This window comes from Psammomys obesus, unplaced genomic scaffold (assembly GCF_907164565.1).
Source record: "Psammomys obesus unplaced genomic scaffold, mPsaObe1.curated_primary_1811, whole genome shotgun sequence".
Taxonomy (NCBI): domain Eukaryota; kingdom Metazoa; phylum Chordata; class Mammalia; order Rodentia; family Muridae; genus Psammomys; species Psammomys obesus.
In genome coordinates, this window is record NW_026585895.1 from 44555253 (window position 1) to 44582510 (window position 27258).

The following is a 27258-nucleotide window of genomic DNA, read 5'->3' on the forward strand; positions in this document are numbered from 1 at the left end:
TATTCTTTCCTGTTAGTTCTGTGTTACTTTCAGAATTTGGTGCTTTGGATACCACATAAAAATAGATTTTCAAACCCCACTCTTTCAGAAAGCTTTGAGTGCATGCATACCTTGCTTGCTATATCAGTTATGTGCCTGTATTTGCATGTATGTTACATGTATATGTGACATTGAGTATCTGATACTTAGTTGAAAAATTTTCAGAGCTGTTTTCTTTTTTAAACATATTTTCTTTTTGTGTTTTCAGATTAAAATCTAAAGCAGTACAAACATGTTGATTATTTTAACAGGTACCGATTAAGGAACAAAAAGATGAGTGCGACTGTAAGAACATTTCCTCTTCTGAATAAAGTTGGTGTAAACAGCACTGTCACAACCACAGCCGGCAATGTCATTTCTGTCATAGGAAGTACTGAAACAACTGGGAAAATTGTTCCAAGCACAAATGGAATTTCAAATGCAGAAAGCAGTGTTTCCCAGCTAATCCCACGAAGTGCTGACAGTGGAGTAAGGACTCTGGAGACTGCGAAGAAAGTTGGGAAGGTTGGCACTAATGGCCAGAATGCTGCTGGGCCCTCTGCAGAGTCTGTGTCCGAAAAGTAGGTATTGAGTGAGGATGATAGCATTCTTTTTCCCTGTTAGAAGTGACCTCTTTTTTTCATCCTAGGGTACAATAGTAAATTGAAATTTTATGCAGTTATTCATGTAATAGAGGAAAATACTAAATACAAAGAAATTTGAGTTCTAATCCTCACTATGTGACTAAATAGCTCTGCAAACTTGAAAAGTTGCTTCAACTCGTGAGTTTTGTTTTTTTTCAACTATATTATATTGGGCCAGAATTGGGGTTTCCAGATTTTATTTTCTTGAGTTTCAGTATTAAATTCATAGAGAAGATCAAAAGGAGCTAAGTAGAAACCTAAACAGGTGAGAAGCTTGAATGTATAGCTAACTGTTTCAGTCAGATTCTACTGCGTTCTTTGTAATGGTATATAATTAAGGGTAGACTGTTGGGAGCCAAGATCCTTGGGCTCAAATTGTGTCTTGCTTTTTCCTACTGTTAATTGTATGCCAAACCAGTTATTTTATCTGTCTACCTTGAAATACTCATAAAATTACAATATCTTCATGGGCTAGGTGTGTAGCTCAATGGTCATCATTTCCTGATGGTGAAATTTGAGTTAGTGGTATACTATATTTTGAACAGTGCCTGGCCGTTAGTAGCCACTCTGCCTCATTTTTACCACCGTTGTTGTTGTTGACTGACAACATTAGACTTCATTTGACAAATTTTTATTTTTTATTAATTACAGTTTATTCACTTTGTATCCCACCTGTTGCTCCCTCCTTTTCCTCCTCCCAGTCCCAACCTCCCTCCCATGCCCCTCCCCCAGTCCACTGATAGGGGAGGTCGTCTTCCCATTCCATCTGACCCTAGCCTATCAGGTCTCTCCGGTTTTGGCTGCATTGTCTTCCTCAGTGGCCTGGTAAGGCCGCACCCCCCTGAGGGGGAGGTGATCAAAGAGCAGACCAATCAGTTCATGCCAGAGACAGCCCCTGTTCCCATTACTATGGAACCCACTTGGACAGTGAACTGCCATGAGCTCCATCTGTGCAGGGGTTCTAGGGTATCTCCATGAATGGTCCTTGGTATCTCAGAAGACATCCCTGTGTCTAGATTTTTTTGGTTCTGTTGTTCTCCTTGTAGAACTCAAAATGAATTTTTTTGATTAATTTTTTTAACCTCATAAAAATTGCTGAAACTTTCAGATAATTGGAAGTTACTCCAGTCTTACATTTTGAGGTTTAGAAATTAAAGTTAAAAGCATTTTCAGATTTCATTGTCCTTGAAGTTTGTCAGTACTAGTATATGCCTACTGGAGAAAAAGCATCATGCTTGGCACACAGTAAACTTTTAATGACTTAATGTCATAGAGACTGTATAAGTTAAAGATAATCTTTTCAACTTGTATAGTTCAGCATGTAATAGAAATTTTTTATTAAAATGATCTTCACTGGATGTATTTGGGAAAAGATACATTAAAAATATTGACTACTTCACAAATGTTACTGTGTACCCATTCCATGCTTTGTCACTGGCATTGTTAGAAATATCTGAAAACTAGATATCTCAGCCTTTAAAGGACTCATAATGCTATAGGATGTGGATATAACATTTATACAAATAAAGCACATTAGCTAAAAGATAGGAATATTTCTCGTTTCTAGTGTAGTATAGCACGTTTTGGGGGGAAAACAGTGTGGTTTAAGTTTGTTTGTAGATTTGTAAAGTATTAGGGCTAGCCTTAGAAAACTGAAAACTGAATGTTTGTAGTGGAGATTATCTCAGTGGACAAGTGCTTGCTTAGCATGTGCAGTGCCCTCAGTTTGTCCCTCGTACTGAAAACTGAATGTTTGTAGTGGAGATTATCTCAGTGGACAAGTGCTTGCTTAGCATGTGCAGTGCCCTCAGTTTGTCCCTCGTACCAGACACTCATTTATATATCTGAAGGTTTATGTTACTGACTGATATATACTGGCTGTTATCAGGCTATGAAAACCTTATGAGGCTATAAAAACTTTTTGCTCTATGTTTAGAAAATAGAATTCTGAAGGTTTTGGCAAAGTAACATTAGCTAGCCTTGGATGCAGAGGAAATTTAAGGCCAGCGTGGACAAATTATTAAGAACTTGCCACCACCACCACCACCACCACCCCCAAAAAAAAGAAAAATGGAAAGAGAATGTTAAAAATGGGCTATGGATATATAGGTCAGTGGTGGCATACTTGCCAACTCCCACAAGGCTCCAGTTTCAGTATCCACTTCCAAGAGAAAAAAAATTTGTGCTTACTGAAAGAAGCTAGTTACAAAATGCAATTTGCAGTTCAATATAACAAAAATGTCCAAAGTTGGCAAATTTGTAGACATAGAAGTCCAATAGTCACTGGTGGGAGCTAAGGATAGAGTGGAAATAGGAAAGAGGAAGGAAATGAGTACAAGTTTTCTGATGGTAGATGGAAAATCTTAGGAGTTTATCAGAAGTTGATGATACGTACCTTAAACCATGAGTTATAGTTTGCGTTTTTAACTTTCTTTTTTTCCTTTGGTCTGGGAATAAAGCCCAGGTCTTTTTATATTTTAGGAACTTGCTCTATAACTTAGGCAATGGACAGGGCTGGTGAAATGATTCAATGCTTTGATAAAGGCTCTTGCCTGATGACCTAAGTTTAGTTCCCTGAAAACATATGGGGGAAGGAGAAAATGGACTCCCAGAAGTTATCCTCTTGTTCTTCATATGTACTCTTTGGCATGTGCATGCCAGTAAATACACATAAACACACAAAATAAGTGATTAGGTATAAAAAGAAAAGTGTTTGTAAGGGCTGGCAAGATGGATTGTCAGGGAAATAGTCTCTTGCTGCCAAGCCTAACAACTGGCATTCAGTCCTCAGGACCTACAGTGTTGTAAGGAATGTCTACAGGTTGTTCTGACTTAGACATTTGTATGCACACATGAGGAAAGGTAACAAAACATTTTAAAACGTAAAGATAGAGAAAAACTACTTATTCATGTTACTATGGATCACCTAGTACATGAGACCAACTGATGTCCTTAATGAAAATGAGCCAGATAGTCTCTGCCTCTGACAGTTTTCTAGTGCAATTGTGGCATCAGATCTAGAAGTAGATAGATGCTAAATGATACGTTTTGACTGGTTTTGTGGTATTGGAACAAGGGAATATCTGTACTTGAGTCTTTTGGGAGAAGAGCTTGAGAGGCTTTTAGAGATGAAGTTGTGATACCTGTTGTTATCTCCCAATGTGTAGATAATAGTAGCAGGGAGATCCTTATGGATAGATAAAGCAGACAAAACCATGGAGATGTGAGGGGAATTGACTGGGAAAAGGGACTAGAATCAGAGGTCATGTGGGGTAATAAAACCAGAGAGGCATCTGGTTCCTTGTTGAGGGTAAGACAGAGATTTGTTTTGCCCTTATCCAAGTGTGTAGGATGGCTCGCACGATGATGTCATGAGCCAGTGAGTTAATTTACTTTGTCACTAATTTTAATACCTATTTTCTGTAAGTCTTAAGAATCTTCCATTTCAAAGTGCTAACCTCAGTTTTTGTTTGTTTGTTTGTTTGTTTGTTTTGTTTTATAGTGCATAACATTGTGGCATGGAAAGCACTTGATACTATGTGTAAAACATTTAGCCTAGTGCATTAGTTACTCAGTAAGAGCGCCATAAATGTTTGTTGTTTTGTTTTGTTGTTGTTTTCAAGACAGGGTTTCTCTGTATTTAGTCCTGGCTGCCTTGGTCTCTCTCTTTAGACCAGGCTGGCCTCAGACTCACAGAGATCTGACTACTACTGCCTCCCAAGTGCTGGGATCACAGATGAGTGCCACCATGCTCGGCTACAAGTTTGTTTTTTTATAAGGAAAAAATTATTTTTCTTGTTGTTAGTGTTTATTAAAAGAATATCTTTAAACTCTAAGCCAAGACATTAGTGCACAACTACCTAGTTATCTGCACTTCTTTAGTTCTGATACAGTCTATCACAGAAGTAAACTTCCTCTAGACAAATCTCTTGTGCTATATTCAAAGGCAGCCTATATACCTTTACTATTTTATGCTCTAGTCTTACAAGGACTTTTCTAAGTCCCTAACTTAATGCTTATCTTTAAAGCCCTCAAGAGTTAAATTGGGAGTGGTGGCACACACCTTTAATCCCAGCACTTGGGGAGGCAGACACAGGTAGGTCTCTGTGAGGCCTTTATGAGTCCAGGACAGCCAAGGCTACCCAGAGAACCCTTGTCTCGAAAAAGAGGGGGGAAAAAAGCTCTGAAGAGTTTTTAAAGCTTTTGAAAGGGAGCAAGAATGTCCTAATAAGGTTCTCTTATTCAACCAAGAAAATCCTTTTATATTAAAACAATAAAAATTAATTGGCATTACATTCACTCAGTAGATATTTATTAAGTAATCACTTGGTGCCAGGATATATTTTATTTATTCAACAAATGTTCACTTAGTGCCTACTCCAAGCCGGGAACTGTTTTCTAGGTGCCAGACAAAATAGAGATAACAGAATAGACAAAAGTGGGCTTTTATTGGATTACATTTTAGTTAATCAAATTGTTTTTTACTATTTTCGCCTTAGAGACTTCTACTTATAGACTGTGTTATTTACCTTTTAAACTCGCTGAGTGGGATTGTTGTTCTTTCGTTGTTGGCTTTTGAGTTTTACAACAGGAAAAATCTTTAAAGAATGAGTCAGAGTCAGCTGAAAAGTCAGTTTAGTGACTGGAGTTCATTTTTATATCTTGTCAACCTCACCAGAACATGAAATCCTTTAATACATGATCTTGGGCATTATAGTGTGAAGAAGCATTAAATTTTTTTGCCAGATATTTTCCCCTGTTGAAATACCTGATATGTTTTCTATTGATAGTTTTACCTTACACTTTTATGAAAAAAAATTTCAAGGAAGACTTAGTGATCGTAGTGAGTTGTCTTTTGCTCTTTATTATATTCTTTCTAGTAAAATTGGTTCTCCACCCAAGACTCCTGTAAGTAATGCAGCAGCTACCTCTTCTGGGCCCTCTAATTTTGGAACAGAGCTGAATTCCGTGCCTCCCAAATCGAGCCCATTTCTAACTAGAGTTCCAGTATATCCTCAGCATTCTGAAAGCATTCAGTATTTTCAAGATCCAAGGACTCAGATACCTTTTGAAGTCCCACAATACCCACAAACAGGTAAGTAATTTTAGTCAATTTTAAGAACAAAGAAGCAAATGAATGAGTAGATAAATGAACATCTAGACTATTTACATTAATAAATTAATTTCACTCTGTGACCCATAAGTTTCTTCCTACCCTAAGAGATCTTTTCTTTTAGTTTGTAATTCTCCCACTTGGTAGATGGTGGCAGGGAGGATCAAGAAGTCAAAGCCTACATAGTGAGTTCAAGGCCAACTTTACTACATGTCTCAAAACAAACAAAACAGAGGGCCTCTGAAAGCCTCTGCAGTATAGACTGTCAAAGCAGATGCTGAGCCTGATGACCAACTGATAGAGTGAATGGAATTTTATGTAAGAAGTGGGAAATAGTAAGAACTGGAGGGGACGGGAACTCCACAAGGAGAGCAACAGAACCAGATAATTTGAACACAGGGAACTTCCCAGAGACTCATACTCCAACAAGAACTATTCGTGGAGATAACCTAGAACCCCTGCACAGATGTAGCCCATGGCAGTTCAGTGTCCAAGTGGGTTATATAGTAATGGGAAGAGGGACTGCCTCTGACATAATCTGATTGGCCTGCTCTTTGATCACCTCCCCCTGAGGGGGGAGCAGCCTTACCAGGCCACAGTAGAGGACAATGCAGCCACTTTTGATGAGAATGATAGACTAAGATCAGAAAGGAGAGGAGAACCTCCCCTATCAGTGGACTTGGGGAGTGGCATGCATGCAGAAAGGGAGGGAGGGTGGGATCGGGAGGGGAGGAGGGAGGGGCTTATGGGGGGATACAAAATGAATAAAGTGTAATTAATTAAAAAAAAAACAGTAAAGGCTATTATTTTAGTACTGGTATATTTTCATTAACATTTGTACCATTCATATACCTATGTGCATAGGATTTTTATATTGTCATTCGTGGTGTGTAGGAATTTGTATTGCTATACAACCTGGTCAGTGCTTAATATCTTTGGATTTTTGTGTGTGTTTGTGTTGGGCTAATTTCTGTGCCAGTTCTCTTGTTTCCCTCATGTGGGTTTTGGTATTGAACTTGGGGTGAACTTAAGTCCGCATGATGGGTGCTTTTTACCAACTGAGCCATATTGTTGGCTGGCTTTTTTTTTTTTTTTTTTAATAACAGCCATGGAATGAGGTGATTTCTTTTATTTGTGTATTCTAAAATGTTATTAATGTTAAATATTTTCATTATACTAGTTGGCCATATGAATGTTTTCTTTTGACAAATGTTTATTTAGTTCTAGTACTTATATTTATCAAGTTGATTTGTTTTTAATTGCATTTATCACATGTAGCTTGTATTTTGTTTCATTCTGTTGACTGCCTCTACAGTCTAATGAGGTTTTTCTAATGAGTTTTTTGATTTGATATAGTTCTGTGTACCTGATTTGCCTTTGTGTTTGTGCTTTTGTGTTTCTTCCGAAAAACTCTCTTGTTCCTAATACTTAGAAGCATTTCTCGTGTTTTCTTCTAGTAGGTTTATAGTTCCAGCTCATACATAGAGATCTTTAATCCATACTGAATTAATTTTTGTAAGTGGTTAGAGATATGTCTATTTCATTCTTTTACTTAGATGCTAATAGTTGTCATTTGTAAGAATCAAATATAGAATCCATAAATGACCTTGATGAAATGGTATTTCATGGTTTTGTGCATTGTTTAAAAATATTTTTACTCTTATGTATGTGAGTATTCATATGTGCGTATGTGTAACACATGTTTGCAGTGTTCTTGGAACTGGGGCTATCAATGGCTGTGAGCTGCTCTGTGTGTGCTGGAAAGTGGTATGTGTGTGTGGGTGGGTAGGTGGGTAGGTGTTTCGAGACATGATTTCTCTGTATAGCTTTGGCAATCTTGGATTCACTTTAAAGAAAGACCAGGGTGGCCTCAAACTCACAGAGATCCACCTGACTCTGCCTCCTGAAGTGCTGGGATTACAAGCATGTACCACCATGCCTGGCCAACAAGTGCTCTTAACCACTGAGCCATCTCTATAACCTTGCTCTTGTATTTTTTTATTTATCTATTTTGAGACAGGGTCTTAAAATATATATATAGCTAGACCTGGCTGGTTTGAAATTCATAAATCAGGATGTCCTAAAAAACTTAAAAGATCTGCCTTGCAAATGCTGGGATTAAAGGAGAGTGCCACCTGTTTTTTTGGTTTTTGTTTTGTTTTGTTTTGTACGATTTGAAATGAAAATTAATAAAATAAATCCTGAAAGAGATCTTTCAACTCTGAACCCAAAGTGCTTCGTTAGAGTCAGTGATACAACTAATTACTTATTTAGAAACATGCAAAAGATTCACTAAATTAGTCTGCCATCTGCCAGCAGCTCTGTAGTTTGATTTTAAAGAATAGTTTTAACAGTGTTGAATGTTGATATTAATATAATGGTGTCTTGACAATAATACAGTTTGTAAAGATCAGTGCTAATTATATTTTGCTTACATTCATGGCTGCTTTGGATTTAAAACCATTATAAAATGTTGGTTTTTACTAAGATGTTATATTGAATATTTCTCTTTCCATTTTTCAAGGATACTACCCACCACCTCCAACGGTACCAGCTGGTGTGACTCCCTGTGTTCCTCGATTTGTGAGGTCCAGTAATGTTCCAGAGTCCTCCCTCCCACCTGCCTCCATGCCATATGCTGATCATTACAGTACATTTTCCCCTCGAGATCGAATGAATTCTTCTCCTTACCAACCTCCTCCTCCGCAGCAGTATGGACCAGTTCCCCCAGTACCCTCTGGAATGTATGCTCCTGTGTATGACAGCAGGCGTATCTGGCGCCCAGCTATGTACCAACGAGATGACATTATTAGAAGCAATTCTTTACCTCCAATGGATGTTATGCACTCGTCTGTCTATCAGACATCTTTACGGGAAAGATATAACTCATTAGATGGATATTATTCAGTGGCTTGTCAACCACCAAATGAGCCAAGGACAACTGTGCCTTTACCAAGGGTAAGTGATGTTGAAAATAGAAATGTTGCTATCATGTGTTAGTTGAGATCTTTGTGTCTTGAGTCAAACCAGACAGGTTCTTATTAACTGTGTGATTTAGAGAAATTACTTGACCTTTGTATGGCTCATATTTTTGTTGTTCTTTTTGTTTTTTGTTCTTTTCTTTCATCTATTTGAGTGAAATAAAAGTAGTGCCTACTTTTAAGACTGTTTGATGAGATTAAGAAAACAAAAAACAAAACCCACAAAGCTCTGGGAACTAGATTTGGTATACATAGCAGTGTTCAAACATTGTTATGTTCAATTAGGAACTGATACAAAAGTTTAAAAACAAGCCTGAAGATACAAGGATAAGCAAGGCCTCTTTTAAGTAGCTTCACATGTATACAGACTTCTAAACTAGAAAAGTGAGTGCTCACATTTTATTTGACATCAGCTGAATGTAGGCTTTGATTTTTTTTTTTTAAACCTACTTTATTGGGGGTTTTTAAACACCTCTATCTCCCTTCAATCCCCTCACCCTAGATAGGAGAAAGATGGTTAATAGGGACAGGGGATATACACCTCTTTAGACTTAGTTCCTTGGGATGATTCCACTCAGGATTCCAGCAGTTCCACCAAACAGCAGCAGCAGAACCAATCAGCAGCAGCCTCCTCAAAGCATTCTCTGGACTGTTTTTCTCTAGGAGCATTTGGACAGCATTCTCTGTCTCTGTCTCTCTCTCTCCTATTTATACCCTATCAGAGTCTGAATAGGATGTTTTCCAACTGGCAAAAACTATGCTCCCCCCTCCCCCCCACACACACACTAGGAGGCAGTTTTCAGCTGACAAGTATCATGCACCCTCTCACTAGGCTGTTACCAGCTGTGGATAAACTAAAGACTTTCCTACATCCCACATTTGGGATTACAACAAAAAACATATTTACATAACTAAGTTTTTAAAGAAACCAAAACTTTCACTTTAGCTGAGTATGTTAACCTTTTTCTTTGAGTATATGGAGAAAACACTAGATGCTAAGGCAGTGTCTCTGCTCTCTTTCTTTCTCTCTCTCTCTCTCTCTCTCTCTCTCTGTGTGTGTGTGTGTGTACAAGATCAAACTTTTTACATTATTCTCATAGAATAATAATGTTAAATTTATTTGTCACCATACAGGTGAACAAGATATCTTTCTTTTATCCCTTTTAGGAACCTTGTGGTCATTTGAAGACTAGTTGTGAGGAACAGTTAAGAAGAAAGCCAGATCAGTGGGCACAGTACCATACCCAGAAAGCACCTGTCTCTTCAACTCTTCCTGTGGCAGCACAGTCACCAACACCACCTTCTCCTCTATTCAGTGTAGACTTCCGAACCGATGTAAGAAAGGTTCTAACCACTTATTGATCATGAGTGGTCAAACAGCTGACTTTAACTAATGTTAACTAGTTAGATAGTTTGTAATGGTTTTGTATGGAGTTGAATTTAGTTCAGTAAACAGTTGGTGTGTAAACTATGGCTAGGTGTTAGGAGAGTCTCAAGACAAGAATCCTTTACAGGATTTCCAAAGCTTTGCAGCAGTAGACTTAAAACTTTATATTTTATTGTTATGTTTCTTGGCTGTTTGGTTTTGGGCTAGGTCTAAACCCAGAGCCTTTCACATCCTCTACCACTGAGCTTCACCCTAACATCCAGTTGGTGCATACTTCAAAATAAGATACCTACCATATATCTAGCAGCTACTTTTTTAAAATGATATTTTTATTTAATTCTCACAAAAACTGTAGAGGGCAAGTATTGTCCCTATTTTATAGGTTAATACCCAAGGCGGTTGTAATTTGCCCAGGATTTTTCAGCTTATAAATACCTGGAATTTGAATCCTAATAATTTCTGTTTCTCAAAAAGTGTAGAAATGCCTGCAGCATTATTTCTGCTATTAATATTCTTGTTAATTATTGTTTGTTAATACAAAACAAGTCTATGACAAGATGATTTCTGTTCTCTTTTGTTGTATGTTTTGTGTGTGTATGTATTTTATTCTCTAAATACAATATATTTACAGGGGGAAAATCGTTCTTTTGTGGGGGGGTTGGTTTTGTTTTGTTTTTGAGACAGGGTTTTTCGGTGTAGCCCTGGCTGTCCTGGAACTCTCTTTGTAGACCAGGCTGGCCTAGAACTCATAGAGATCCACCTTTGCTCCCAAGTGCCGGGATTAAAGGTGTATGCCACCGCAACCTGTCTGGAGAAAAATATTTTAACACACATACTCTCTCTGATTTATTCCTGGCCCTTAGTGTTTCTGGTACAAAAAACAAAACAGTTTTTAAAATCTTTCTTATTATGAAAAGTGTCAGACATACAAAATTGTAAAGACTCATAATAAGTTGCATATAATTATATCACTTCCCTAATTATCAGCTTGGTCAAATTTGTTTCCTTTGTACTTTTTGCCACTGGATTGTTTTGGCATAGTTTTAGCTATACATACATACACATTTATTTTTAATTTAATTTGATGGGTTTTGTTCTGTTTGGGTTTGGTTTTTCTGTTTGTTTTTATGATTTACTTTTATATCAATGTGTATCTTTGTGTTTATGTGAGTATATACCATGTATACATGTGCCCACAGAGGCCAGAAGAGGGTATTGGATTCCCTGGAATTGGAGTTAGAGGATGTTGTCAGCTGTGCAATGTGCATGCTAGAACCAGGCTCAAGTACTCTAGGATAGCAGCATGCACACTCAGCTGCTGAGCCATTTCTACATCCCCTAATCTTGTTTGTTTAGACAGTGTTTTGCTAAGTAGTTCAGGATAGTCTCAGATTTATAGTAATGTAAGTTGTAAGATGTGCAGATGTAAGCTAGAACACCCATATTAGATACATATTTCTGTTCATGAGTATGTTATAAAACATTGCATTTTTAACCTATTCATATTCACCTTACTAAACTGAGACTGCCTCAAAAGAAGTAAACAGTGGCAATGATTGATAGAGATACCATTTTTATAGGGTGATATATTTTTATTATTTTATAGAATATACTTTAAGAAATAAGATCTGCCATTGACAAATAGCATTACTGAGGACAAAATATTTGATTTTTTTGTTTCTCGGTTTTCCTATCTCTATAATAAATAAACTAAATTTAATTAAAACTTTAGTGTCTTGGTAATATTACTAATTACCTTGTATTTCCTTTCATATCTGTTTTTTTCCTTCAGAGCTGCCTGTGAATTCCATTTGTTATTTAATACTGTATGATTTATTAATTATGTTTCTTGATATGCTACATTTTTTTTCTCAAGAGATTTACAGACTGCTTTAAGACATGAATTGTGCTTTGTCTTAAGTTTATCTTTTCCTCATTGTTTTTAAAACATGACATACTATGATAACGTGTCATTGTTAATTGATTTTTATAGTATTGGTCAGGAATTTTATAAGAGCACTTACAGGACAGTAAGGCAGCTTAGGAAGTAGGAGTGCTTGCTGCAGAGCCTGATACCTTTAGCTTGATTCCTGGGACCCACGTGGTAGAGGGAGAGAAGCAACTCCCACAGGTTGTCTTGTGGCTTCTACCCACACATCACACACATGTGTTCATACACACTAAATAACTAAAATGAAATTTAAGCATTTAAAAAAAAATTAAAGATCATTTACAAGGGCAAAAGTGAAAGAAGGTGTAGAATAAATAACTGATAAGAAAAAGGAGGAAAGGTGTGCTGTTTTCTATTATATGAATATTATTGCTTAGAGCCAATCTGTTATTTATTTGTTTCATTCTTTTGCGAGGAGTTTTGCTCCACACAGCCAGGCTGGAGTGGAACTCAGTATATTGCCCAGTTGACCTTGAGCTCCATGCAGTTCTTAGACTACCAAATGATGGTTATTATTAACTATGTGATACTTTAATTGTATAATAATTACTCCGTGTTAGTTACAAGCTTGTAAAATTAGGTGTCATACTAATTTCTCCTTTTTTCCTTTTTTAAAACAGTTCTCTGAGAGTGTGAGTGGCACAAAATTTGAGGAAGACCATCTTTCCCATTATTCTCCTTGGTCTTGTGGCACCATAGGCTCTTGTATTAATGCCATTGATTCAGAGCCCAAAGACGTAATTGCTAATTCAAATGCTGTGCTAATGGTATGATTTTGCTTGATTGGGGAAAGGGGGGCTTTGGAGGTATGAAAGATAATGTTGATGTCTCAAATTTTAGAGTGAATACTTTTAGCCTTTTATATTCTGGCTCTATAACTTACCTATAAGTAGTAGGGAAATTTTTTTAAACAGAATAAATTTTATGTAACATTTCAATTATTTATCATAGTTTGGTAGTTTAATATAGTTGTTATATACCATTGAGAACTAAAGTTAGTATGCAATTGACAGAAATGACTAATTCTAATCATGTGTCCTTTTAGAACATACTTTATGTTAGCTACAGTAATCACCAGCAGCTTTTTCACTTGTATTTTTTGGTTTACTCAGGACCTGGACAGTGGGGATGTGAAGAGAAGAGTGCATTTATTTGAAACTCAGAGAAGGACAAAAGAAGAAGACCCTATTATTCCCTTTAGTGATGGACCCATTATCTCAAAATGGGGTGCAATTTCCCGATCCTCCCGAACAGGTTACCATACAACAGATCCAGTCCAGGCCACTGCTTCCCAAGGAAGTGCAACTAAGCCCATCAGTGTATCAGGTAATCCATTTTATTAATACCAAAGAATTTTTTTTTCATGTTCTTCTTATTCCTGCCTTACTCCTGTGAGATGGAAGGCATTCCATTTAATAACTGCAATAACATGAGAACTCCACATATTAAACTGAGAATGCAGTGGCTTAAACAGAACCTTTGGCTAGTGGGGAAAAATGTGCAGCCATTTTCCAAATATATATTTTTATATATGTACTGATTTTTAAAATTTCAACAGGCAAAGGTGTATGCCTGTAATCTTAGCACTTGGGGAGGCAGAGGCAGGCAGATCTCTGTGAGTACAAGGCCAGCCTGGTCTACAAAGTGAGTCCAAGACAGCCATGGCTACACAGAGAAACCCTGTCTCAAAAAATAAAAACAAAAATTTCTTTTGTCTTTTTATTTTTTTGAGACAGGGTCTCATTCTATATCCCAGCTGGCCTCAAACTTGTGGCAGTCTTCCTGCCTCAGCCTCCTTAGTGCTGGAGTTACAGATGTGTACCACCATGTCTGTCTTATTTTCTTTTCCTCTGATTGTTTCTTTGTGTTCCCTACAGATTATGTCCCTTATGTCAATGCTGTCGATTCAAGGTGGAGTTCATATGGCAGTGAAGCCACATCATCAGCACACTATATTGAAAGGTAACTCTGCTCTCATTTCCTTAAGCTGCTTTACTCTCAAACTTACATGCATCTTAAAATACTGAAATCACTATCGGTTGTCTATGGAATAAGCCTTGCTAGTTTGAGCTGCGTTAAAAATATCTGAAGCAAATTTTATATTTGGAATAATAACTAAAACAACATTCATTGTTGATAGTTATAAAACATGTAGTTATTAATGCTTTAATTGATTTATATCTCACTTTAACTTCAGTAAACATAATTTTTTTTAAAGGGACAGATTCATTGTTACAGATTTATCTGGCCATAGAAAGCATTCCAGTACTGGAGACCTTTTGAGCATTGAGCTTCAGCAGGTAAGCTCTGTTTATTTATCTTTGATTTTTTTAAAAGTATAATAAAAATTGAAAGCTAAGCATATGTTTTTCTCTCTCTTCTTGGAGGCCAAGAGTAACTCATTACTTCTTCAGAGGGAGGCTAATGCTCTGGCCATGCAGCAGAAGTGGAATTCCCTGGATGAAGGCCGTCACCTTACTTTAAATCTTCTCAGCAAGGAAATTGAACTGAGAAATGGAGAGGTAAGGAAACTGAACCTCTTGGGTTCATGCTCAATGTCTTGGCTTTCTGCAGTTGTGTGTTGGAGTTTATGGTTTCTTAATGCTTTGGTCTAATGAATTATTGATTACGTTTTAAAACTTTGAATAGAAATAAATATATAATCTCAGATTTCTGAACTGATATAGGTAGAAATTTTTAGCTGTATCATTATGGGTTCCATTTTAATTTAAAAGAGGTTCTGCAGGTATAAATTTAATATCTTTTGTTACAGAATGATTATACAGAAGACACAGTAGATACGAAGCCCGATAGAGATATTGAGTTAGAGCTTTCAGCACTTGATACTGATGAACCTGATGGACAAAGTGAACAAATTGAAGTAAGTGCCACAATTAGATAATCAGGTGGCTTTGTTCTGTTGCAAATTTAAACGCATAAAATACTGTCATATTGAAGAATTAACATTTTATTTTTTCAGGAAATCCTAGACATACAACTTGGTATCGGTTCTCAAAACGATCAGTTGCTGAATGGAACAGCAGTGGAAAATGGTCATGCAGTCCAGCATCACCAAAAGGACTCAGTAAAGCAGAAGAGACAGAGTTTAGGTGAAGACCATGTGATTCTGTGAGTGTTAGAGAGACCTTCATAATCAGGGGCCATAGGGTGTAAATACTTAGCTAGATGTAGTGTTAGATTTGCCTTTTTGCTATTAGGGAGAAACCATATCTAATAAAGTAATGATTTGGTCAGTCTGTATTTTTGGAAAGTTGAACTAGTAAAGCAGTTTATTTTAAAACCAAAACTTAACTATTTGTTGGGATGAAAGTTCTCTTGTCTCTAGCATCAGATTATATTTCTTTAGTATGTCCAAACTTGTAGATCACATGATGGAAAATTAAATCCTAGATTAACATAACTATAATTTTAACACTTGGGAGGCATGGATAAATCTGTTCCTTGTTCATTTTAGGCTGTCACAGAGTCCATAGCAAGACCATATCTCAAAAATAAACTCTAAGGGCCTGGAGAGATGGCTTAGGAGTTAAGATCACTTGTTGCTTTTGCCAAGGACCCAGGTTTAGTTCCCAGCACCCACATGGTGGCTCACAATCATCTGTAACTTTTGTTTCAGGGGATCCTATTCCCTCTTGTGACCTCCAAGGACATTGAACACATGTGATACACATAAAAGAAAACCTAGGCTAAATGTTTCTTGTTTTAAAAATAATGATACGGTTTTCTTGGCTATTATATTGCCATTTTGTATAATTTCTGCCAAAGGTTTGCTCCTGGGCTTAAATTTGGTAATTTATATGTCATCAAATCGGTATATGTATCATAAATTTGGAAAATATGACCTTTTTAGTGACTTCTAATACTTGAAAAAGTTATTTAATTTTTATGTTTATGGGTGTTTTACCTGCGTGTATGTCTGTGCACCATGTGCGAGCCTTATGCCCGTGGAGACCAGAGAGCTTTGTATCTCCTGGGATTGGAGTTACAGACAATTGTGAACTGCTATGTGGTGCTGGGAATTGAATCCAGGTCCTCTGGGAAAGCAGCTAGTGCTCTTACCCACCTAGCCATCTATCCCTCATTTAATACATATCTTCATAAAGAAGATAGGCTTTTTCTGTGGGCTTAGAGTTTGAAATAGCATTTAGAGAACATGTATGGTAACGTGTATATATATATATATATATATTTACACTTAAAGTTAATTTACTTTCAATATCATTTATTTTCTCGCAGGGAGGAGCAAAAAACAATTCTACCGGTAACATCTTGCTTTAGCCAGCCACTCCCAGTGTCTATTAGCAGTGCAAGCTGCCTCCCTATCACCACATCTGTCAGTGTTGGCAACCTCATTCTGAAAACTCACGTTATGTCCGAAGATAAAAACGACTTTTTAAAACCTATTGCAAATGGGAAGATGGTTAACAGCTGAAAGGAGGCTCATCTTTCAAATTTGTGACCACACCATGGAAGCATTTACACTAGCTTTTTATATATATAATATATATTATATAATGTATATTTTTTTTAAAAAAAAAAGATATTACTGGGGGCATCCATTTCCTGTGGACTCTTTGATACTTCAAGCCCTCTTGCATTAGCATTATGAAAAAAAAAAAGAAAATTTACTTTACTAGGGTAACGTTCACTTTCCAGAAATTATTGGAATTTGGACAACATTTAACTTAAGCTTCAAGCAGCTTTTTATGAGTTTGTAGCAATCCGGTGCAGTAACTGAGCCATTTCCTATTTTAAATGGCTTCTACAGTAAATTAACAACTCAGTTATTAAACTAGCAGGATCCTACAATGATACATCTAGTGAAAGTAGAGTTAATTAACTAACTTATTTCTATTTTATGTTTCACTGAAAGAAATTTCCATCTCATTCCAGCTGCTTTATTTATCTTTTTCATTGGACTTTGCATGGATTTTTCTTTTTCTTTTGTGCTTTTTTTCCTTTTTTCTTTTTCTTTTTTTTTTTTTCTTTTCTTTTTGAAGAGTGGAGTTAGATGTTCTTACCATAGAGTTTTACAGGGTTATATAATAGCTTTCTTTACTGCATTATATGTAGAAGTGTGGTGCAGTGCTTTTATCTGTAGCATTTAATTTTTTTAGTTTTCCATTTTCAAGAATAGTTTCTGCTTTGTTAATATTTATACACAGGCTACTTGTTGAAGTAATTAATTAAAAATATAACCAAGTGCCTAAGTCTTTCAGCTGATGTACTAGATATTAAATTCTCCTAAGTTATGCAGAATCGTTTTTACAATTTTGATAAATTATGCACTAATGTAATGGCAATTTTTTAAAATGCAGATTTAAGCCTGTACATTATTGAATCTGATGACTTGGCAAAAGAATCAGGTGCTTTCAGCTTTCTTGAGAAAACCCTGTATGTAGCGTTTGCACTGACTAACAAGGTGGTATTGCTGGGTCTTTAATTTAAAGTAATTAATTTGGGTGTTCATTGCATTATTTTAGTTAGGTGTTGTTTATTGTTACTTCATGTTGGGTTTAATTTTCTTTGTTTTCTGACTGTTAGGTTGATAAGACTTTGAACCATGTAGTAGTAGAACATTGGCTAACTTTTACCCATTCTTAAAAACATGAATAATTTTTGCTCTGCCATAATGTGACTGAAATTTTCACTTGGCATCTGAAAGTATGCAGTATGCTCAACCAGCCATGCCCCAGATTTTGTGGGTGGTGTTTTTTTGAAGCTTAAATTTCAGTCAACATTTGAAAACAAAAGCTGGCATTCCTTCCTGGTAGTAATCTTATAGTTTGTCTTTTTGTTCTTTCTCTGTTTCTTTAAGATTAGTTTGACTTTTATTATTTTTTAATTAACTTCTGTGAAGTTGTTTACTCTGAAAATTGTACTGGAATATTTTAAGCCAAGCTGATCTTTCACCAGGTGTACTGTATGTAAGGGCTTCTCCTGCTAGCAAGATGCTTAAACAGGATCATGTTATTGGTCGTCTGAGCTATTTAGTTATTTTACAAAAACCACAGCATTGTATCAGAGAAGATTTTGATAAAAGTTTTGTGCACATTTCCAGGGGTGGGAGGGTTGACATTTCCCTGAAATTTCTTGATTGGAATGAGTAAATACTGGTGTTTGATACCTGTCTTAATGAACATGCTCATAAGGTGACTGATACGTTGTAAATAATACCTGAGAAACAAAGGGGTAGTTTTGATATTCTGGTGTCAGTATGGAAGATCTTACACATTTATTTAATACTTAAGTGTATGAAGATGTTTGTTTGTAGCATAACAGCACAGTAGCCTTGACTTAGTTTCCTTTGGTTAGTACTGTACCTTTTTGCCATGGCCAGTGCTCCCCATCCCTACAAAGACATTTTATTTATTTCACTCTGTAGCCTGAAATGAAGAGGAACAAGAGTTTTAAACCATGTTACATTAACTTATTTCTGACATTATAAATTAGCCTAGGATATTACAGGAACATGATTGTTATAATTTATATCAGAACCTTTCTATAAATATGAGCTTATTACATTTGAAATGCTTCCAATGTACTTCTTTTTTTCTGTTTGTAATTCCAAAAAGGTTATGTAAACCAGTCTGTCTATTTCATGGATATTTAATAGTGAGATCTTCCATGTTGAAGGTAATGTATTTTTTTTTAAGATTTTAAAATTGCTATTTTGTTACAAAATAGAGACCTATTAACAGTTGAGAGCTCCTTATGTGCCCTCAGGGAAAGAACCCTCCGTGCAACAGAACTACACGAACATCTTCAGCACTTTCTGAGGGTGATTATATACTACATAAATTGATCTTGTGTATTTAACCTTATCTTTTTAATTTTAAAATTGAAATTTTGAACGTGGCTGTGCTCTGCTGGAGGGGTTGGGATGCTTAGGTGTTTGCCTACTTGTTCAGTAAACCACATTTCATCAGTGTATGTGTACACCTGCCCACCTTATTGGTGTGTCTCAAACATTTATAGTTAAACAATGCTTGTCTTGCAGCAGATGATCCCATAAAACAGTAACTTACTATTCTCAAATGTTTACTCTTTCTCACTAACAACAGAGGAATTGTTTCTGTGTTGACAAGATTCTATATTGCATCTTTTGTGTGGTGACAACCTCCTGTCTGTTTTGGTGAGTTTAATTTGAAATAAGGCTATTGGATCTCTGCCACTTTAGAAGAAAGAACAAGTCATCTGACCTTTCTTCAAAATGGTACCTATTGATATCATAGAGGAAAATAGTACAAACAGACTTGGAATGTGGCTTTTTTTTAAATTAGGGGCAAACATTACTTTGACCTTTTATCAAAATGACGTTATGATGAACACATTTGGGATCAGAGGCTACAACACAATAGAAGAAAAAATCTGGAATGTTGGTATCTAAACTGCTTGTGTCGCCTGTGGTCTAATGAGAAAAAGGCAGTTGGAAGTCTGAAAAGCAGGAAAATGGTGTGGGTTTCCTTTTTTTTTTTTTTTTTTTTTTTTTTTCTGCCAGTTTTCTGAGTCCAGTTCCTATTCTGAGTGGCATTCAGATGCTGTGAATTATAACATCATTAGTCTTGTGTGGGCTCATTGCATTTTACGAATTCTAAGAGTTCTGTGTTTATTCCTTCAAGTTGGTACCTACACAAATCAGAGTCTCTTGCCTTTGCTACCATGACTTACTTCAGTGCCATGCACCGAGTCAGTGTATGTGGAGACAGTTGTACATTGTAATTTTTCAAGAAAAGGTAGCTCTTTAGGCCAGTGACACTTATTCTCTGCTTCTTTAGGCCAGTGACACTGATTCTCTGCTTTCATAGCTACTTACTCTTATAGTAAGAGAATTAAATGAAACCTCATACAAAAACTAAAATTTCCCATTTGTATGGATCCTAATCACTTTGACCCAGATTTCAAATTGAGGCTAAGTTACAAAGCACATTCTGATTTTATGTACAGAAGATTACAGAATGCAGTAATTTATAGGACTTTTAAGTGGGATCATTTAACCATTTGAAAAATTTGTTTAAAAACTGTCTACCCTATTTCTGAAAATTAGATGTGGTAAAGCCCATGTTGTCTTTTTTAGCCAGGTATAGAACTTGTAACAATCAGATTCAGTGTGTGATCTCAGTTGTGAATCTGAGTATTTCTTCCCTTGCTTCTTTGAGTCGTTTTCTGAGCAGACTGTCACCAATATTGGTAACTAATCATTAAAGAGAAAAGTTGCATTGCAGCTATGTCTTAGTGTCTTAGAACTGTTCTCATGATTTCATAATCAAGAGTACTGATGGGATCACCTACGGTAACCCCTACTACAGAAGAGGCCCTTCTGCAAGCAGAACACAGATGAGCATGCTCAAGGAGCATCCCCTTTTCTACAGATTAAGTTTGCTAGTAACTCCTTTACACTAGCTGTTTCTTTGTATCCCTTTGCTGGCAAGGGAGTACAAGGAGTCAAACCACAGATCAGAACACCCCACATTTGAGTGGAGACTTATTTTTAATTCTAGGGGAATTATGCCCCCAAGTCTGAAACTGGCAATTATTTTTTTTCTCTTACATAAAAATTTAATAAATATCCCCCAAACCAGTGGAAACCAGACACTGGCTGCACTTAGTACTGCCAAAAGCCAAGGTCATTTGCACATATTCCATCAACCTGTCAAGAATTAGGCCTCACTTTATAACCCAAGGCATGGAAGTGCATGCATTCTCTTAGCTGGGCAAACAATTATACTGTAGTTGTGATACAACACATGTGGCTTTTATTTGTACTGCACATACCCACTGTACAGCCACTTGGGAGTATCGTGGTTAGCTTGCAGCAACTGCCGTCTGCATTTATACTGTTTATTGCATATTCTTTTCCCTGGAAGTGAAAGAGAAATGTTTTTTCTTGTTGCATTGATTACATTTTATAAATTTGCTTAGCTGGAAAGTTTGGGAAAAGAGGCCTGTTTGTCAATTGTACAACCGATTGTGAAGTTTAGTGTGAATATTTTTACGTCTGTATTAGACATTTTCTTTGCAAATCTATTGTTCGATTGAAATGTAAATGAAATTAAAGATGGTGTACACCCATCATGTAAAAAGCAGGCACCATCTCTAAGATGGATTTAATGCTCATTTTTAAGGCATATACTCAGCTTCTATTTAAAACTATAAAATAATTCTGTACAATGAAATGGGGAATATATATGGGAATATAAATTCTATTCCATTTATTTCAATTTGAATTTCCAAATTGTAATGTTTCCCTTTGTGCTATAGGAATAGGATTAAATGGGGGAAAGCTAGGATTTATAAGGCCTGTATATGGGGGGGGCAGAGGTGGAACAATGAGGGTTGTGATGGTAGTGAATAGCAAAGAGTGAATTCTGTGTGTTTTTGCTGTAGCACTGAAGTGAAGAGATATTAGCTTTGGCTGTTCACAAAATAGAGCATCATGATTTTCAGTGTTTGAGAGAAAATTGATGGAAAAAGTTTGCAGTACTTGACATGTATTTGCATGCACAAAATAAAATTATTTGTCCACCTTAAAAGTTGTTTGCTTAGTGTCAATGTCAAGTTTATTATATGTTTTAGTTGTCTTGATTTTCCTGATATATCTTAATAAAGCTGGAAGGACACTCCCTAAGTAGGGACTCAATTGATCACCTTAAAGAGGTTGAAATATTTCTTAGTTGTGTCTGACATTTCATTCAGTATAGAGCATTTTCTAAATGGGAGATGGTGTAAAATAGAAAATACTGAACTTACAGATGGGACAGATGCATAAATAGGACAAAGTCATATGTTACGAAAGTTGTTTTGTAGGCTTCAGAAGAAACTCTAAAAGATGGCCTAAATCTCAGCACCATTTTTATTGACCCCATGGTACCTTTATGTATTCACCCAGCTGATAATGTCATAAGTCCCTGTCTGTGCTGGTCTTTAAGACTGTATATAGGTCAATGAAACAAGCCATTTCCCTAGAGCCTCATAGTGTAGAAATGGAAAAAAAAAAAAAAAAACCAGATTGAATAGCTCAGGGAGCTACACACAAAGGGACCGATTGTAGTTGTGTTGAGCAAAGATGAGGTGCTTCTCTTGAGACAACATCTGGCTAGGCTTTTAAATCCTGCATAACTTTTTAAACTAGTAGCAGATTATCTTCCTGACCTACTTCACCTTTGCACTTATTTTGTGTTTTAATTGTTGTATATTTAAGATGTTATATAATTTTCCAAGATCTCATAACCAGAAGGTAATAGAGCCAGACAGTTGTTTTTCTGTCTCTCAAACAGATAATGGTGATGGTAGTTGGATTCATTTTCACCTAAATGGAAAGTGTGATTAAGAAATGGGGCTTTGTGGCAGCACACACCTTTCTTCCCAGCACTCAGGAGAGCAGAGGCAGGTTGATTGCTCTGAATTTAAGGCCACCCTGGTCCACAAGGCTAGTCCAGGACAGCTAAGACTACATAGAGAAAGCTTGTCTCAAAAAACAAACAAAAAGAAATGGGACTGCACTGAGTACTAATATAAACAGCCAATTCTCAGAGCACTTAATATGCTCCAGATAGTGTTTAAGTGTTATAATGTAGATCATCATTCTCATTATTTCCAGAGAAGAAAAGGGATGCAGATACTTTTGAGAATATGCCCAAATTTACACTTCTGGAAGAGATAGATGAACATTGAATAACATACTAAGGAGACTATAAGAGAATCTTGGAAGTTACCTAAGCTGAATGCTTTGAGATTTTAGAAAGGATACTTGGGCAGTGATATAAAAGATGTAACTGGAGATAGACCAGGTCATCACTGTAGGTAAGAAGTGTTAACTCTCTGACCAAGCAGGAGTGAAGGAAGAAATGAGCTTGAAGATTAGGGATGGGGGAGAACAACTAACTGACCAGATTGGCTGTGCAAAAAAAAAAAAGTGCATTAGACATCTCCACATTATTAGGGGACTGAAATTTAAAGATTACAAACCCTGTTTTGTGAGAATAGACATAATTGTTACATGCAGTCTTGAATAAGCCAGAGTAACTTCAGAGAATAAGAAGGAAGAAAAGACATGCAGAGGTAAACTAGGCAGAGGATAGGAGTTATTTCAGGGGTAGAGTCTTCTGTAGCCCAGGTTGGCCTCAAACTTAGAATCCTACTGAGTGTTGAGATCATAGGTGTACACCTTTACATCCAGCAAGAAAAGGAAGCATTCATGAAAGAAATGAAATTTCAGAGAGATTTATGGCTAATACCTGTTGAAATAATTTCATGCTTGGCTCGGGGGTAGGGGGATGGCGCACACCTTTTATCCCAGCACTTGGGAAGCAGAGGCAGGTGGACCTCCGAGTTTGAGGCCAATCTGGTCTACAGACAGGACAGTCAGAATTACACAGAAAAACCTTGTCTCAAGACACAGGAAAACCAAAACAGCAAAATGCAGAATAGCTTGGATTACCCATATGACCAGGTCTTTTCTCAAAATCCAACCTCAGTTATTGTCAGATGGACAGTAATAAAAGGTGTAGTTTAAGATAGATATCTAAGAGAATGGAGTATTTTTTTATCTGTATTTTGAAATAGTTATAGATTCATAGGAAGTTACAGAAAGTACAGACATTACCATGTACCCTTAACATAGTTTGTCCCATGATATTATCTTGCATAACTAGTACAGTATCAGAACCAGAAAAACTGACATCATATGCAATCCATAGATCTTATTTACACTTCAGTTTCACATCTGTTCACCTGTGTATGCCCACCCACGCAGTGTGGTATATAGATGGTTCTTATGCAATTTTTTCAAGTGTAAGTTTGCAGAAAGGCCATTGCTATGATAGATAACATCTGTTTCCTCTCATTCATTCTTTTAGGCCTTTAGATTCACATTGTTTTTCTTCCCATATTCTCTGAACCCTGTTCTTCATCTTTGTAATTTTTTCTTGGTGACAATGTTATATAAATGATATTATACCATATGTAACCTTTTGAAATTGGCTTTTCCCCCCAATTCAGCACAAGTACCTTGAACGCTCTCCAAGTTGTTGCATGTATTAATAGCGTGTTCCTTTATATTGCTGAGTAGTATACTATGGTATAAATATACCATGGTTTGTTTACCCATCATCCATTAAAAGGCATTTGAGTTGTTTCGATTTTTTTTTTTACTATTACAAATAAAGCTGCTACAAACATTTGTATAAGTACTTTTGTGTGGATATAGTTTTATTTCAGAAATATTGAGCAAATAAGCTTGTATTGTTTGTCTACCTCTGAAAAGGATCATTTATACTATGAAGCTCAACTTAGATGAATTCCTTAAAAATTTAATTTGCCAGGGCTGCTAAGGTGGTTCAGTAGGTAGAGCACAGGCTGCTCTCTGGAGGACCTGGGTTCAATTTCCAGCCCCCACATAACAGCTCACAACAATCTTCACTCCAGTCCCAGGGAGTCTGGTAGTCTTCTGGCTGCCATAGGCATCAGACACTCAACAGTGCAAAGATAAACATGCAGGCAAAACACCTATACACATAAAAAATAAAATTTTAGAAAATTGAGTTTGTAAAAAATGGATACATGAGGATAAAGAAAGTTAGCATTTCCCTGCATTAGTTTTTTTTTTTTTTTTTTTTTTTTAATCACAGAAATTATCCCCCAAATAGCAGTGTAACACAACAGCACTTAATATCTCACAGATTCTCTAGGTCAGGGTGAATGTGACTTAAATGGGTCCTCTTGAGTCTTTTCAGAACTGCAGTCTAGAAGTTAGTTGGCACTGCCATCATCTCACTGCTCCAGTATGGGAGGATAAGCTTCTAAGTTCGTGCCTATGATGGTTGGCAGGATCTCTGTCCTTATGAACTTTGGAATGAAGGCCTTGTTGCTGCCTCTTATTTGGAGCCCAGTTTGTCAGTTCTTTGCCAGATGTGCCTCTGTAGGAATCTCATGGTAGGAAATTGGATGAGCTTGGCTCATCTAAGTGGCGAGAAAAGGAAGAGCTGAAAAGTTGGTCTTAAACCCTTGTCTTGGAAGTGGCATTGCATTACTTTTGTGATATTTTAGTCCTCTAGAAGCAAGGCCCTAGATCAAGTCCACACTTGAGGCAAGATTTATGCAACAACATGAATCCCAGAGACAGGTTTTTGTCTTGTGTTTTGGCAGCTGGATTTTTTTAGCTCCCTTCCCTCCCTCCCCCTCCCTCCCTCGCTCCCTCCCTCCCTTTCTCTCTCTCCTTCCTTTCCTTCCTTTCTTTCTTTTTTGGTTTTTCAAGACAGGGTTTCTCTGTGTAGCTCTGGCTGTCCTGAAACTCTGTAGACCAGGCTGGCCTCAAACTCAGAGACTGGCCTGCCTCTGCCTCCCAAGTGCTATGATTAAAGGTATGCAACACCACTGCCTGGAAAAAGGCTACTTTTCAAGGCTGGGTTTCAGACCTCATTGGAGAACCTATACTCAGCCTATTAAGTAAAATACTGCTGGTTTGTTCAGGCCCAAAATAGTTGTTAGCCACCAGAAGACCATTCTCAAGGCCAAAGGTGAAGTACACAGCTAGCAGAAGAAATTGGCAGCAAGGTTCTCAGCAGGCTACACACGTTTGCTTGCTCTTGTGGGCCTGCACCAGGGAACTGAACCCCGGTCTTTCGGAAGAACATTATAGTGCTCCTAAGCTGAGCCATCTCATCAGCTCCTTTCCAAAAAGTTCTTCTCCACTTCCTCCACCCACTTTAGCAGAGATTGCAGCTTACACATGTTCTTGAAGCTAAGCTACAGTCTTCCAAGCAGCAGATGTTCTTCTCAGTTAACATCTTTCTAATGAGACCATCCAGGATGAGCCCCAGGTCCTCTCTACTCCAGCTACTGCCCAGCCCTCAGGCTGGAGGTCTCCAGCAGGCATACAGCACTAGGCTCACTACAACCTGAGGTCCACAGTATGTCATCCTTCCATAGAATTCACATCGCATGGGGTAGCAGTGGGACTAGGGTGGCAAGGGGAGTAACTGCATTTGTGAGCCTGGCCCAACCTCTAGCCCGATCCTGGGACTTTGGAAACCGGTCCAACGGTCCATTCAGCCCTCCTGATCTGTCACTGCCATCACCCAATTAGAGCAAACAGGTGAAATTCTAAAGTGTCCAGCCATGGGGAAGGCAGGTAACTGAAGCCATACCTGATAGAAGGGGTCCTATTTTAAAAACTTGTAAATCTAAAATCATCTGAAAGAAATAAAAAAATAAATAAAAATGAGGTGTAAGCAACTTCTTTTCAATGAAGTCATGGTAAATCTTCTTTGTCAGTTTGACTGAACCTACAAGCACTCAGGAAACTGAAGTACATCTCTTGGTCAATCTGGGAGGCTTTCTCCAGAGAGCATTAACTGAAACGAAAGACATGCTCTGAACAGAGTGCCACCATCCCATGGGCTAAGGCCCAGATGGAGCACAAAGTGCTGGAATACAAAATACAAAGAGAATCATTCGAGTGCTGACTTTTCTATTTCCTTGAACATCAGATGACCAGATGTGCCCTGATGTGATGGCCAGGACCTTCTGAAACTGAACCAAAACAGTTCCTCTCCCTAAATTACTTCTAGTAGGTATTTTGATCACAGTAACAGAAACTAATAAAAATGTGTAAGGAGAGAGGCTGGAGAGATGGCATACATCTGAGCTTGTAGCAGACCCAGATTTGGTTTCCAGCACTCATATTAGACCGCTCACAACTGCTTCTAACTCCAGCTCCAGGAGATCGGGCACTATCAGCACTACACTGACATGCACGAATCCATATTCAGACATGTGCATTCATAACACTATTACATTCACATTTATTTTCTGTTTCCCTTCTGGGTTTTGTCTTTTGTGTTAGCTGCTTTCTTTCATATAAATTCTCTTATGCTTTTAAGTTGCCCTTTTCAAATAATTACGACAACCAGCCTTTCTGGCTTTGTTACCTAACCTCACAATCATCTAAAAATTTTTTTACCTAAGTAGTCTCCATCCACTGATTGTGGCCTGGACCTATTGGCTCACTCTCCCAACCCCATTGCTCAAACAACCCAGGCAAATAGTAGTAGATTGCAAGGCTGGATTATAAAAGCATGGCTCTCGTCTTAGTTTTTCATTCTAATTTTAATTATGTGTATAAGTGTATGCCTAAGTGTGGG

General features: G+C 37.2%; 1 protein-coding gene across 3 annotated transcripts in view; it reads left to right on the forward strand.

Moving 5' to 3' along the window:
• Positions 1-24276, forward strand: part of Rc3h2 (ring finger and CCCH-type domains 2) — a 59017-nt gene extending 34741 nt beyond the window's left edge. The window contains exons 10-22 of one of the 3 annotated variants that reach the window (XR_008719339.1): positions 291-599; positions 5543-5757; positions 8300-8733; positions 9924-10091; positions 12715-12861; positions 13207-13420; positions 13972-14056; positions 14313-14394; positions 14482-14616; positions 14868-14975; positions 15075-15223; positions 16352-18751; positions 19180-24276. Coding sequence is in view for 2 of the 3 variants with exons in the window: in XM_055600223.1 (XP_055456198.1) it covers positions 291-599; positions 5543-5757; positions 8300-8733; positions 9924-10091; positions 12715-12861; positions 13207-13420; positions 13972-14056; positions 14313-14394; positions 14482-14616; positions 14868-14975; positions 15075-15223; positions 16352-16547 (2242 nt within the window). In the remaining variant the exon portion in view is untranslated. Of the gene's footprint in view, positions 1-290; positions 600-5542; positions 5758-8299; positions 8734-9923; positions 10092-12714; positions 12862-13206; positions 13421-13971; positions 14057-14312; positions 14395-14481; positions 14617-14867; positions 14976-15074; positions 15224-16351 lie in introns of all 3 variants that reach the window. The other 2 variants (XM_055600223.1, XM_055600224.1) reach the window with 2 other exon arrangements.
• Positions 24277-27258: the final 2982 nt, after the last annotated feature.